General features: G+C 42.8%; 1 protein-coding gene across 5 annotated transcripts in view; it reads right to left on the minus strand.

The window, feature by feature from the left end:
* Window positions 1-15464, minus strand: part of DOCK10 (dedicator of cytokinesis 10) — a 206601-nt gene that overhangs the window by 170359 nt on the left and 20778 nt on the right. For 2 of the 5 annotated variants that reach the window (XM_081861462.1, XM_081861461.1), the window contains exon 1: window positions 8023-8248. In XM_081861462.1, the coding sequence (XP_081717588.1) occupies window positions 8023-8148 (126 nt within the window). In that variant the 5' untranslated portion in view covers window positions 8149-8248. Of the gene's footprint in view, window positions 1-330; window positions 531-8022; window positions 8249-10346; window positions 10438-15464 lie in introns of those variants that run through there. The other 3 variants (XM_081861454.1, XM_081861465.1, XM_081861455.1) reach the window with 2 other exon arrangements.

The following is a 15464-nucleotide window of genomic DNA, read 5'->3' on the forward strand; positions in this document are numbered from 1 at the left end:
TTCCTCCCCTGCAACTGCAAGCTTGAAATAAGCCAGTTGCTTATTTCAGCTCTTCCACTTCAAACTTGCTACTTTGCCACAGCAGGACAACAAATTTTGTAAAGCTAAAGCTAATTTGCTGTTTGTTTTTTTGAAGTTTACAAACCTCTTGAAATGCTTGCTATTCAACATGATTCATAGAGCAAATGATTTCTTTTTTCTTTCTTTCTTTGTTACTTTAAAACTTTAAAAATTACAACAGCTTATAGCAGCGCACCTAAATTAAGGGGTGTGTGTGTTAACTTGGAATCTTCAAGAATACAAGGGTCAGTTTGTTAGTCATCTACCCACCTGTCCAAGCTTGGATGCAGCTTTCTTTGATTCTTTCCTCCTTTTCCATTTCATTTTTGTTCTCTCTTTTTCTGCTACTTCTTTTCTCCTTTCTCCCATCTCCGTTATGCTTTATTCCTTTGGCTGGACTTTCTTGCTCTTTTTCTACCTCCTCCTCTTTCGAGGAACAAATTCATCTCTGGTGTCAAGCTAGCTGGACAGAGCTGCAGGAATAAACTGCCCCTTTGTCTTGGTCTCTCCTAGAGGGCGAGTCCAGCAGCCAGGGAATTTGCAAGCAACACATTCTTGCCTCTGCCCTTTTCTGGTTGCCTCCTAATCCACCGTTCCAGTAGCTATGAAATATATCTATATGTTGGTAGCTGAGCCTATTGAATGATAACACAAATGTTAAGAAGTGAGCCTCTTCACAACATTTCTCTAGGGACAGATATTATCTTACAGTAAGTAAGATCAGTTTAACAAGATGAGATTTACCGCAGACTAAATATTCTGCAGCATTTTTGGAAGTTTTTGTTCAGATTATCCTGTAGAGTATTACCAGTTTCTTTTCTCTCTAAAACCCATCTGCATTATTTAAAGTGACGGCTAACAGATGGCTCCTCTATTGCTTCATGGGGTTACGTTTTCAAAACCCACCTCTTCCATGAAGCCTTTGGCACAGCACACTAGTTCCCATGCCCAGTAGAACACAGCCTGCAACTAAGGCTAAGGATGTGTGACTGAAACTAATGTATATTGCTTCCCTGTTTAGCCCTGCCTCTACTTCCCTTTCTCTATTTCCCCCATGTTGAATTTTAGATTGAAAAGCCATTGGCCAGTAGCCTGTTCTCTTGTATCCTGTAAAGTGCCATGTACAGTGATGGAACTATGTAGCTAACAACAGCAAGAACAAACAACAACAACAACACTTGTAGGAACCTGATATAGCCAGATCCTACTTAACATACATGTATCATAACTGGCTGGATCCACAGACCTCCTGTAGACAGATCAGGAGGAGAAAGTAGAGGAGAGAAAGTCACTAAAGTTGGCTGAGTAGCTCTTGCAAATCTGCTATCCGTTCACATTTTAATCCTGGCTCTTCAGGGAACACACTCTTCCAATTCCACTAGAGAAGAATGTTTCTTGGATTTTCTGCCAATTCCCTACCACTTAACCTATCAGTTATAATATTCTGGGTCTATTCAAATCCAAAGCTCTGACTCTAAAGTGGGGTGAGCCATTCTGTACAAATAAAATAATAATTGCTCCCATTAAACAGCATGGAACGGAGGTTGCACACCATTTATTCAAGGGAATTTCACTAGAGATAACAGGACAACTACAGTGAAAGTGGACTGCAGCCATAAGCTTCAGACCATTTGGTCTTTCTCTGTCTCTCTCCCCAACACACAAAATTTGTGTTAGAATATTGCTGAACCATTGTTTCTCCTAACCACATCCTGTGGCAATGCCGCAGTGTCTAATTACTCACAGAGTGAAATTAAACATGGGTTTCAACTTTCTTTGTCCATTTTGAAATTTCCTAGCAGATAACTCAACATCAGCAGCTGTATTCATCAGGAAGAGAATGCAGAGGCTTACTGAAACAAATGCAGGGAGCAATCTACCAAGCACTGCTGCAGCACAATCTTCACTTCAGTGGGGCTTCTGTACCAAAATGAATGGTGAGTGAAGGCTACACAGAAATGGTGCTGGGTGAAATTAACTAAGCACAAACGCCTGCTTTGTTTCCTGCTATGAAGAGAACAGATGGAAAGCACTGTGGCACCTTGGGAGTCTGACAGTGGCATCCTATGCTTTACACAGTAGCAAGTTCCACTGTGTTCAATGCAGCTTGCTCCATAGTAAGTGCATTCAGGATTGCAAGCCAAGGCTTCAGTCCTGTGCACACGTATATGGGAATATGACCCTTCGAATACAAGAGGACTTATTTCTGAGTAAACACACATGGATCACGCTTCACTTCCTACATTGATCAGGTGTACAGGAGGCAGGTACTACATATGGCAAGCTGTGTCCACATCTTCCGCTGCAGTTCCGCATAATCAACTGCTGCAGGCAGATAGCGCAAATGTGCAGAGCACCAGCTAAACAAATTCAGCTTCTAGAAGCCTCCATGACTATTCATTTTGTTTCTAGAAATGACCCTCCATAGTTTACCGGGGCTTTAATAGGCCACAGTATTTGACATGCTTAGAATACATTCACTGATGGCAATGCAGTCTGTGGTCTGCTTTTAGCATTAACTTAAATGGCCTGGACAGAGGTGTAGCAAGGCCAGGTGATACCGGGTGCAAAAATATTTTTGTCAACCCCCCATTGCAATTTTTGGGAAGTTCTTGAGCTTTTGCGGGGGAGGGTTGGCCGCAGATAGCGCAAATCAGACCTACAATCATATAACCGTGTCAGTGCCACCCACTGGGGCTGTCAATAAATTGAAGTCTCAACATTAACAAATACAGTCATACCTCAGGTTACAGATGCTTCAGGTTGCGTTTTTTGGGGCTACGGACACGCCGAAATCGGAACCGGTTACTTCCGGGTTTCGATGGTCACGCATGCGCAGAAGCGCGACATCGCACTTTGCACATGCACAGAAGCACTGAATCACAACCCTCACATGCGCAGAAGCGCCGCTGCGGGTTGTGAATGCTACAGGTTGTGAACGTGCATCCTGCACAGGTCATGTTCACAACCCGAGTGTCCACTGTATGTAGCATTTGCAAGAAAGGCCACACAAACTTTTTTTAAAAAGCTACTGTTGCCCCGTGATCCAGTCACAATTAACAACAAGGGTGGGTGAAAAGAAAAAGTTACATTGCATCCACTGAAAACTGCAGATCAGAATAATGAACACAGAACGATCTTTAAACATTATGGTATATTCTGGAGACTTAAATATTCCCACTAATGAATTATTACATATAAACTAATAATTTATTGAAGGGATTCTTAGTGTGTTGGCTATGATACTGATGGCCAGATGCAAAATAAAATTGGGATCCTACAGCTTTAACAGTTGTTTAGAAGAAGAAATCAGTAGGCACACCTACTTGGCATCTAAGTGGGTAGGCTTTTGGTTTAATGCATATGTGCACATCATCAAGATACACTTGTTGAAAAAGCTGAGAACTGGAGATAAAGAAAATATAATGCATTGGGACTGTACAATAAACATATACTGAATTCAATTTAAAATAATCAAACCCCTGCCTTGAAAGAGTTAATAGTCATGAGTGGGTCACCCTCTCCCCTCACATCTAAACTGAAATAGGTTTATCTGAATAAGATCAATTCAGGCATAAAATTAATCCAAAATGTGATGCTTTCCAAACTAGTAAGACCTCTGTATTCTATCTGCATTTTTGGTTATGTCACTGGGCATATGATGGATCGAACCACAAAATTTCAAAACAGGAAAGTAGATTAATATATCCAACGGATGTTTCGTTGGCCTGGCCCACACATTTTTCAGAAGGGACATTCAAAAATATAATTCTTCTCCTGCAAGCTTTAATCATGCAGTTCATTAATTCCTGTTTCATTCCACTGCCTGTGTAGACCCAGCCTATTTATGTGCCAGAAATATCCTGTCTTAAAATTTAAGAATTAATAGGCTTGTAATGCTAAATAGCTTCAGTGAGACTTGCAAGACTTCTAAATTTGTGTGGTGCAACCTTCAGATTATGTTTTAAAATACTGTACAATAGAGGTTTTCCCTTGGGTGTTTTTTTTGTTTTGCTTTGTTAAATAACCGTATATATTTTCAGTTTCTGGAAATAACAAAGGTAAATATTTTTTAGGAAATTACCTGGTTTGCATGTAACACTAAGCCAAACCATGGTTTAGCATGAGCACAAGCATGAACAAACAAACATTAAGGTTCTCAGAGTGAAGATTATGACTGCTGCACCTCAAGTCCTGCTGTTCAGGCTGAAACCATGGCTTTGCTTTGCATTGCATCCAAGTGGGTGTTTATTGTTTATCTCATGCCAGACAAACCATGAGCAGTAACTAAGGCTTGCTCTTGATAATGATTGTGGCTTGTCTGGGGGAGACAAACCACAAGCCCAGATTCAGACATGATGCTAAACCATGTTATGGCTTAGCTCATGGGTAGGCAAACTAAGGCCCGGGGGCCAGATCCAGCCCAATCGCCTTCTAAATCGAGCCATGGATGGTCATGGAATCAGTGTGTTTTTACATGAGTAGAATGTGTCTTTTTATTTAAAATGCATCTCTGGGTTATTTGTGGGGCATAGGAACTCGTTCATAATTTTTTCCCAAAATATAGTCTGGCCTCCCACAAGGTCTGAGGGACAGTGGACCACCCCCCTGCTGAAAAAAGTTTGCTGACCCCTGTCTTAGCTCTTCACTCCAGCAACCTGCATGTTTACTCATTTACACTAAGTCACGGTTTAGCTTAATGTTACATACAAATACATACATTGTATAACTCTGATGTATCAAACCTAAGTAATTTATGTTACTAACTCAAGGTGTATTTATCACTGCCAAATGACTGCTGCTGGAAACTCTTTTGCCAGAAATCTGTTGCTGTGCAGCATAAAAATGAACTTGGTGATGGAATTCCTTCTGTAAGTTCACACATGGCTACAATCCTTGGCCGAGTGAATAGCCAAGAAATATATAGCATTTTCCAGATCTGTGGTACTCTAGCCAACAGTAACTTAAGATTCTTAACAATAAAAATTATGCAGTTTCGAGCCCACACTGACACTGTCTTTGGATGTCACAATCAACCATGGTTTATCATGACAAGAATTAGCTTAGTGAAGCCTCAGGCTCATATATTTCCCACATTTTCTTCTCCCTTGGCACAGCTGCAGAATGGAATTTGGAAGCTTTCACTTGTGATTAACCATAGCTGCTCGTGAACTGAATGCAAAAAAGGGGGGGGAAGGGGGTGGGGGGAGAGGTTAATCTGAACTAGAGTTTGCTTGCAACAAGCCAACTTCAAATTATGGATTATGAAGCTGTCTTGTTTCCACACCCCATCATTATGATTTACCGCTGTTTAGATCTGAAAGCAATACTGAATTGTATTTAATCAGAAGCAGAAGCAAAAGCTTCCAAATGCCTTCTCATGTCTGGAGTAGAGGAGAGGAGCAATGTTGATTCTAAAGGTTTAACTTTGTTCCTGTCACAATAAATGAATGAGGCGTGGCAGCAGAAGCAATATAAGGTATTTTTCACCCCTCTATTCTCCTGATTTGCCTCTCACATTGGCTGGGGTGGGTGGGTGGTGGCTTTCAGAGGAACTCCTAGAATAGTGCATGGGGAAGAAGGAGAGGGGAGATTGTTCCATCTGGTATGCTGAAATGGAACTATCTTCTTAAAACTACATTGAAATCCTCCCAATGGTTCTAACAGCCAGTATCAGAAAAACCAGTTATGCTTTTTGCACACATGTAAAGCAAAAACTGTTGTTAAGGGCAGGGTATTCTTATGCTGAATAATAATGTATACATACTTGCCATAGATGGCAATAAACAGGTAGGTTTTTGCCATAGTTGCATGGCAGCTTGGTCATTCAAAATTGTCCCTGGTTAAGACATCATTTTTTCATGGGGAAACATTGCCAATCGATGATGAACTCATAATGAAGGCAGTTTATGAATGGAACATCTTCATCCACCCACTTCTTATGCAAGAGACACAGAGTTTGCACCAATGTTCCTGTATGCCGCATGTCCATAAAAATTACAGGAAATAATTTGGCAATGTTTGTTCACTGCAGACCAAGGACACATCAGATCTTTCCCCAAGTGTTACAGTCAGAATCAATAGCTCAGTGGTCTATATTAAACTATGTGATTTTTCAGGTGGGTAACAACCCCCCAAACCCTGTAAAAACAATGGGACCCTCCTTACAATGGAGGTCATGACACTTTCTGTGCAACAGGGGTAGCTGGATGGGATCTCTGTTAGAAAGTAATAACAATAAAGAAACCTGCAAACAAATTCATAATGAAATACAGTTTCATGGACTAGTCCACTTCATGATAAATTGGACTCTGGTATAGGGATGCTAATGGCATAAATTTATTATGTATCACAATATATTTTGTTATGCTTTAAGCAGCTACAGGCCTCTTTGGCTGTTTTAGCTGCAACAAACTAACCCAGCAGGAAGTTGTTACTATTTGAAAGCACCCATGTCCAGCAGGAACAACATAGGCATAGATAGCCACAAAGAGACAGATGTCATATCTTCTTCTTTCTTCTTTGGTGGTCACTCGTAGCTGAGTAAGATTGTCTTCCTTAAACACAGTTTTAACAATTCTGGAACCACATGTCCTTCCACAGTGGGGACATTGGTTTCCGAGCGGGAGTTGATCATGGTGTGGATTTGCCAAGTGTGCCTTATGCAGTGTTTCTGAGATGTGAAAGCTAGGAGCTAAATGGCACCTTAAACCTAGGTTATGGGCACCACAATGGAGTGTCTAGGCTCGCTTTTTTTAATAATAAAATACAAAGCTGAAAATGAATGAATCTTATGTTCATTTTTCACATGGTCTAGTCCTCATCTTAAGACTGCAAAAAACAAAGCCACACTTCCCCCGCCCACCCCACTAATATTCTTATGAGGATCTCCAGTCTCTACGAGTGGCTGGAAGTGGGGAGGCAGAAAAACGTCCTCCTATCCTTCCAGCAGTGGCAGTTTCAGTCTGAAATCTTATGGGCAGTACTGCGCCCAGAGCTCAGAAATCCCAAAACGCTGGGAGTTTCGAATGCTGGTCCTATGCAACACACCAGAACATGCCGTATGAAAGACCTTTGCCACAATCTTATTAATTAAAGAGCTTCTGTAACACCATGCCTAAGGGTGCAGATTTGCTTCTGATCACACATGCATAGTATTACTCAGCAAGAGAGCTGCTCGAGCAGGAAGCCCTTGCTTTGAATCTTTCTTCTGGGGGGAATTTAGGAAGGAAGGCTGCAATCCCAGCCGCATCTCCCTGAGAGTAAAATCCCAGCATCAAACCCCAATAGACATGCATCGGACGCTGTTGCGTGCCACTTTTTCGGCTAACCTCAAGTCTGAAAGCTTCAGCCCTGCGTTTCTCCCCTGTTCCCATCTCCAATATGAAAGGGGTGGGTGGGAAAATACCGATTTCCCTTATAGAATCATAGAATTGTAAAGTTGGGAGGGGTCCAAAAGGACATCTAGTCCAACCCCTGCAATGCAGGAATCTTTCCCCCCCCCCCCACCACCCATGGGACTCGAACCCACGACCTTGAGAGTATCATGCTCTACGGCTGAGCTATCCCAGATTAAAGTTTGCTTAGAAGTTTGAAAGAACGAACGGGAGGCGCTCTGAACGCTCGACAGCGCTATACACATGGCCAAGTCTCAATACTATTGAAGGGGACACAACGAAACAACGGCCTTCCGAGCCAAGACAGACGCGCCTCGTCGCGACAATAAACGCCGGGACTCCCCGCGAGCCACAGGAGGCGCTAGGGCTCCCTCCGTCTCCCCCACTTTGCGCCGCTGCTTCCACGCCCCCCCCCTCCAAGCCACATGGTACGCGCGCCCTGCCAAGGGATGCCAGCGCGCGAGATGGGACAGCGCGAGTTCATTGGCGGCGCCCGGAGGGGGAGACGGGAGGACGCTTCTTCGCGCCTTTCCCGCGCTCTCCAGAAGAGGCGAACTGAACTCACCCTCAGCTGGAGCCGGCAGCGGCAGGCGACGCTGGCGACGGCGGCGGCTGCGCTCTGGCGGTGCTCGGACGCCAAGCTGGGTCGCAGCAGGCTCCGGGTGAATCTCCGCGTTTTCTCCACAGCCATGAGAGGGTCAGAGCGGCTGGCAGGAAAAGTCCGGCGGCGGTGGCGGCGCAGACTGGCAGCACTCCCGCCTCTCAGCCGCGTTCAGGAAGCGGAACTCGGGGCTTGCTTGCTTGCTTGCTTCTTCTCGCTTTTCCCCCTCGGCAGCTCGAAGGCGGGACACGCGCGCTCCCCCCCCCCCATTCACCTCTGCGGCGCTTTTCTCCTTTTTTTGAGGGGGGGGGGAGCGTCGCGAGGCGAGGCATCGGAGCGGAGACGGAGGCGCCCCAGTTGGCAACTCTGCAGAACGACCGGCGGGAAAGCTTCCCCGCCAGCTGCCCAGCGACGCCCCCCCCCTCTCTCTCTCTCACACACACACACACGGCTGCCTTGGCCTGAGCGGGGTCTAGTCAGCGCCTCCTCGCCGCTCCCCGCAACAGGCCGAGGCTGTCAGGGCTCCTACTGGAAACAGCGGGGGCCTCGGGGGCAAATGCCCCCTAGAATAAGCAGGAGGGAGGCCCCACACTCCGCAGGGCTGCCTTGCTACCTGTGAAATAACCCACATGCTGGCATAGGAGCCAACTCCGAGGGGCCGAGGTCCCTTCGTAGCGCCCTCCCCTCCCCCCCCAGCTGCCAACGTTTCCCTTTTTAAAGGGAAATTCCCGTATTCCGAATAGGATTCCTCGCAAGAAAAGGGAAAAGTTGACAGCTATACCCCCATCAAAATATTGAAGTTGATGGGCACTGCCAAGTTGATGGGCACTGCCGTTCAGATGCTGTGTGCACAGGTTGCATCTTGTGTTCAATTATGAGGGGCGGAGCTTACTTGCCCCCCCCTATCTAATTCAAGTTGGCACCCCTGCGTTCCAGAACTGTACGGTTGGTAAAGACCCTGAGGATCAGTGTCGGATTTGCATATAAGCTAAACAAGCTATAGCTTAAGGCCCCACTCCCTTGGGGGCCCCCAAAAAATTAAAGGGGAAAAAAAACCCTGGATGTACATTTCCAAAATATAAGATAAAAAACAAAAAAACAACAACACACCTACAAATAGCAACAGTGTTTGTGTTGTGTAGGCTCCTATGATGTAAGTAATGGGCCCCGTCTGCTAGCCTGCTCCCTAAAATATCACTGGTTTGCTCATTTCTATATATAGGGTGCCTACATTCTGCATGGACTTTTCAACAATTACTTAGATAAAATATGTATTTTGTTGTGTGCAAATGGCTTTAGATACATATTAAGTCCACAACTTACCATATAGCATATATTCAACACAAAAAACAGCAACAATTTGTTGTTGACAAAGGACAGCTGGACATATAAAGGGCCCCATTACCTTCAGTAATTTAGGGCTTATCAAACCTAAATCCAGCCCTGCTAAGGATCATCATTTTATTATTTATACCCCGCCCATCTGGTCAGGTTTCCCCAGCCACTCTGGGAAGGTTCCAACAAAACATGAAAACACAATAAAATGTCAAACTTTAAAAACTTCTGGATACAGGGCTGCCTTCAGATGTCTTCTAAAAGTAGTCATCTAGTCCAAACCCCAACCCCCTGCAATGCAGGAATATGCAGCTGTCCCATACGGGGACAGAAGGCATTAATCAAGCCACCGGCCCTCATAGGATGGGCTAGGTATAAATAATAAACTATTATTATATTATTATTACTCCTAGGTCAGCATCATCAGATACAGTGATGCAATGATCCTCACACACTTAATGCAGATAAGTGATTCTGCCAGACATCCGGTTCTACAAACAATGGCTGCAAAAAAGGCTCAGATCCTGTGTTACCCACACTGCAGTGTGGCTGCTTTTACACAGTTCAAAAAACATTTTAGGAAGTGGGTATCATGGGCAGAGTTGACAGCATGGTTACTTCCCACTCTGGAAGCTGGTAATCTTGTCTTGAGACTTAACAGCAACACCACCCCATGATCACTTCCTTCAATCATGAGTGGAGCAGAATGAGTGTTACCACACCACAACTGGTAACATATGAACTTAAATATTTTCTTCTGCCACCCTCCAAATGAATTTCTGTCCAGGGTATTTGGTAAAGTGGTATAATTTTGAATAAAAATATAAATAGCACGTCCAGGAAGGCATGTCACATCGTTTTAGTTAAATTTCTGTGGTTTTCTGGTCATTTTTACAACCATGTTGAGCGAACCCTCTTCATATATCTCATATTTATGAAAAGGTAATCCAAACCTGAAATCTGGTGGCAGCATGGAACAAATTCTGCAGCAGCAGCAGCAAACATCTGTCCTTTTCTTCCATTTCATCAATGGCATGCATCCATCTAGAAGAGAGGAAACAGCAACTTATTCCACTAGTGCTTGTGCGCTCAATTCATAACCAAGGAAACTAAAGGCAGAAATGAGATTTTTGGGTGGCATTCTCTTCTCTCACTTAACTGGAATTTTTATATAGGTTGAGGAATATATATATATATATATATATATATATATATATATATATATATTCAGGAAAGAAAGGAATGTGTGCCATTGTGGCTGCCTTGTTTGTCACACCCACCTCTGCTTGAATGACAGCAAGGTGCCTGTCTGAAGCTAGAACATGAATGCATAATCTCTTCTGCTTTGGGCACTTAGGAAAGTCAAGAGATGGAAAACACAGGTTTAGTTGCCCAAGGGCTATGTTATTGAATGCCAAGGCTTTGAAATTTAAAATCAGCGTCAGCTTATTGCAGGGACTCTCTCCAGCTATCCTAGCTTAGTTTGCATTAATTTTAAAAGGCAGTGTCTGGGCACAGAGCAGTGAGCCTCAGGGCTCTCTGAGGCTGCACCCTATGTTGCTTGGATTATCTAGTGAATGTGGTGGAATCAGGGTAGTATGTACATGTGAAGGAAAAGCCATTGCCATTGAGATGTTAATATGTGTTCCTTGACATTTCTCCCAGATACAAGGACCAGAACTTTAGGAGTATATTTCTTACATGCAGACTGAAAATGTGATAGTTGACCAGTATTTACAGGCACTGATACTATCAAGTGACTCCGACACAAGGCAAAAAATAATAATAATTGTTGGAATCCACACACCAAATGGGATAGTAACTATGTTAGAACAGGCAACCCCTGTATTGTGCAGGGGTTATGTTCTAGGTTGCCGTGTGTGATGGCAGAGCATGAATAAGCTGGCCCCATTCCACCCCTTTCACATTTCTGGGTCCAAAACCATCCTGTGCATGCACAGCCATACGTTCTTTGAACTCGTGCAAAACGGAAGTTGCCTGCATACCTATGCCCATACTGTGGTACCTCAGGTTAAGTACTTAATTCGTTCCAGAGGTCCATTCTTAACCTGAAACTGTTCTTAACCTGAAGCACCACTTTATCTAATGGGGCCTCCCACTGCCACCATGCGATTTCTGTTCTCATCCTGAAGCAAAGTTCTTAACCCGAGGTAGTATTTCTGGGTTAGCGGAGTCTGTAACCTGGAGCGTATGTAACCCGAGGTGCCACTGTATTAGTCTATCCCACTAGTGTGTGAGGTCACGAAGAGTCGGACACGACTAAACAACTAAACAACAACAACAACTAGTTTGTGGTGTACCAATAAGATAATTTGAATCAAATTGTGTTCGGTTTAAAATGGGTATTGACAAATTTCTGGAGGATTTGTCTGTCAAATGGCTACAGATTGTGATGACTACATGCTGGTAGGAAAAACAAGAGGCGGCTAGTCCCTTCTTGCCCTGTCTGTGGGTGTTACAAAAGTGTTGGTTTGGCAGCTGGAGGAGTTCATCCAAATGAATGATTTTACCATTTTGGGAATGAAGTTGACAGTTTTCCAGTTAGTCACAAAGTCGAAACAGTTTGATTTCATTACAAAAGTACATGGGGGAAGTTCAGTTGCTCTACATTCCCATCTTGTTTTGTTAGTCAAAAACAGATCATTCAAGATGGGAATGTAAAGAAACTGAACTTTGCCCTCTTTACCACACATCTTTAACTTATTTTTGTTGTCATCATTTGTTTTGTTATGAAACAGGGGTTGCTTGTCAGGAATTGCTCTTAGTTCTTGTTTTGTCATCAACTAGAGCAGGCTGTGACTGGACTTAACTGCCAGAGGTCCTTTACCTTTACCTTTTTAGAGCAGGCATAGGCCAACTCTGGCCCTCCAGATGTTTGGGACTACAATTCCCATCATCCCTAGCTAACAGGACCAGTGATCAGGGGTGATGGGAATTGTAGTCCCAAACATCTGGAGGGCCAGAGTTGGCCTATGCCTGAACCAGAGCCTATTCCTACGCTGCTTTTTCCTTTATGGGATGCACAGCATATACAGACTTCAGTATACATCTCTTCCTAGATAAGTTTAGTTATCTTTAAGGCGATGATGACCCATGTTTAGACTTGCTTTGAACACTAGAAAAATCACCATTTCTAGCTCAAAGTAACGGCAAACATTGATAGGAAACATATCACCCTTTTTCTTTTTGGAAATACTTTCCTCCTCCTTTCCATGACACATATTTTTTGTAGGAGTTGATGGGATCCTTTTCATGAAAAGCTGAACTGCAAAATACTCCTCCTAAGTAACGATGATGAAAAAATAAAATTCTGCTTAAGCTTCGTTTCCTAGGAGCAATTCAAATAACTGTTCCTTCTAGAACCACCAATGGGTTTTTTTCCTCTCTTTTCTTTCTTTCTCTTGAAAGATTGTTCTGGATGGTTTTAATATTAGAATTATCACTCTAAGGTTATGCATCACTGTGTGGTATAGACAGAACACAAACAACATGTTGGTTTGTGATGTTCCAGATTATACCATCTGCGATCTGCCTTTTCAATATGTTTCTTGCTGGGTAATGCTGTTCTCACTTCTTTCAGATTGAAGCAATTGAACAATATGTTCCTGCTTTCCTGCAGCAGACCACCATCAGCTTCCACTGTCTGTAGCTCATGTTGAGAATCTAGCATAGAATTATTATTCTTTCACAGACCAGCCACCTCAGAGATAGTTTCTGGCTTTATCTCGTATTGAGTACAACATAATTGCATTTTGGGACTTAAAAATCTAGGCAAAAGGGACATTTGAAAGGTGTGTTCAGGACTTCATAGCTGCTATGACAACCATATTGCTTTCCCAGATCCAACAGATGAGACAGATCATATACTGGATTTGTTGTTCTGCCCTGGCCTGGGAAAAGGCTGTTTCAAATTTAGGCAATGGGCCAGGGAGGAGGAGATTGATGTTTTATACATGGCCAGATGAGTTTTGTTGTATTGTGTGTGCAATGCCTCTGACACGGATTGGCTGAGATGATGCAATTGCATGGAATGTTCACAAATACTCCAACTGTTCAGGGAATATAGATGTTTCAGAATGTTTGCAGTTCAGCTTGTGTGTGGGAGATGTGAAACTTGTCAGTTTGACCGAGACTGAAACTTCACACAGCATTAGAATGAAATGTTTTATGGATGAAAAGATTTATGGAGTATGGTGAGTACTGGGAAGTTTAACAAACAAACAAAACAAAAATAGCCTTAAGTGTATGAGTGGAAGTGGTGGGCAGGGAGGTAGGGAGGGAACAATTTTCTTCCTTTCAGTCATTATTATCCTGAATTTTTCCTCTGACCCACTACTCTGCTCACAGTGGATATGGGGAAGGTAATATGGGGAAAGGGTGAAGTAGTGTCCTCTTTATTCTTCCTGTCATTCTTCTCAGATTGACAGCATTTTGAACCTGCTTTTTAATGCAGGGGAAAGATGCATGCAAGTGCATGCCACATATATTTGGGGCCTGAACTACATGTTAAGAATGTATGCAGAAAATGTCTGTAAGATATATATTTTTCCAAAGTCACCTTCCTATACCATATACCATATTTTTCCATGTATAAGAGTAGGTTTTTCCCCTAAAAAATAATGTCCAAAATTTGTGTGTGGCCTATACGCAGATAGATCTCCCCTCTTTTCTTAAATTGGAATCTCCCCAAATAGGGGGTGTCTTATATATGGGGGGGCATCTTATAGATGGAAAAATACGGTAATTCTCTCTAGAACTCTGTTGTACTTGCCACAGCTAATAGTAAAGGTTCGATAAGTAAACTGTGTGCTATTTCCTGACTAAAAATCTGTTTCAAACATATGTATAAAAGAAAAGGGGAGAAAGCCCTTAATAGCAACTATATGAAAAAAGAATAGTCTTAGGTTTTTCAAAAAATAGTCTTGGATTCTTCAAAATCCTTTATTTCATCAGATCTAAGGAAGAGCTCCTTTAAAATAATATTCATTGGTATTTAAGACCACATGTAATTACAGACATTCTCCTTATGCATATATTAACTTAAATTCAGCATTCTTTTCACAAACAAAAACATGCTTGCTTCTATGGGAAGAATTTAAGTACTGCCCATTATTCATAGAGGACACAAGCTTTTGTAACACATGTGAGGTTTAAAAATCTGAAGACAGACAGGCAGGCAGAAAGAAAATTGATTCATTCATCTTGGGTCTATTATGTCCCTGGACCAATATAAATTATCAGAGCTAATATCTGTATTGCTTTGGCAAAACCAGTTGTGGTTTGCATACAGCAATCTGTGGCTTGGGGTTATTCCAAAAATGGAAGGATATTGATTCTTCTTGAAACAGGAAAATACGTGCAAACATTAAGGAGCCACTTTCCCCTCTTTATTCTTTACCACGAACATTTATGCTTTATAACCAACCTTTTAACCACTTTGCACTGAGAGTCAGCTTGAGGTCAAACTCTGCTTGCTGGCTCGCATGAAGCAAATTAATGAGGCAGACAGAGCGAGTGGATTACACAGGGTAGCAAAATCAGAAACTGCTCCTTTGCATCACACATGAGATCCTTAAGCCTTTGGTAGATGTGATATGATCCAGAATAAAGATGCGGGGCACCTACAGGTATTTTAATAATGCCAGCAAATGAGTTGTTCTCAGATGAATAGACTTATCCATTGGAGGGTTGCCCTTCTCCCCACTCCCCAGTTATTTTATATTATTTTGACAGGCAGGAGAGAATTATGAGATGGAAATCTAAAAACACAAGAAGGTGCCATAGTATTGCCTGCAGGAGCAAACAGTTCTACACTTAACAAACACAGCATGTGATAGAGCTCCTTGGTGCATTAATAAGAAATTATAAATACGGCCATTCAAAATGCAGTACACCAAGTCAGACCATTAGTCCATCTACATTGACTGACAGTAGATCTCCAGGGTTTCAGGCAGGCAATATTCCCAGCCCTACCAGGAGATACCTGAGACTTTCAGCAGTTGGTGTACCACTGAGCTACAGCCCTTTCTGAGAAACGTGGATGTAGCTAT

The sequence above is a fragment of the Podarcis erhardii genome (assembly GCF_964252035.2).
Source record: "Podarcis erhardii genome assembly, chromosome: 5".
Classification (NCBI taxonomy): Eukaryota; Metazoa; Chordata; class Lepidosauria; order Squamata; family Lacertidae; genus Podarcis; species Podarcis erhardii.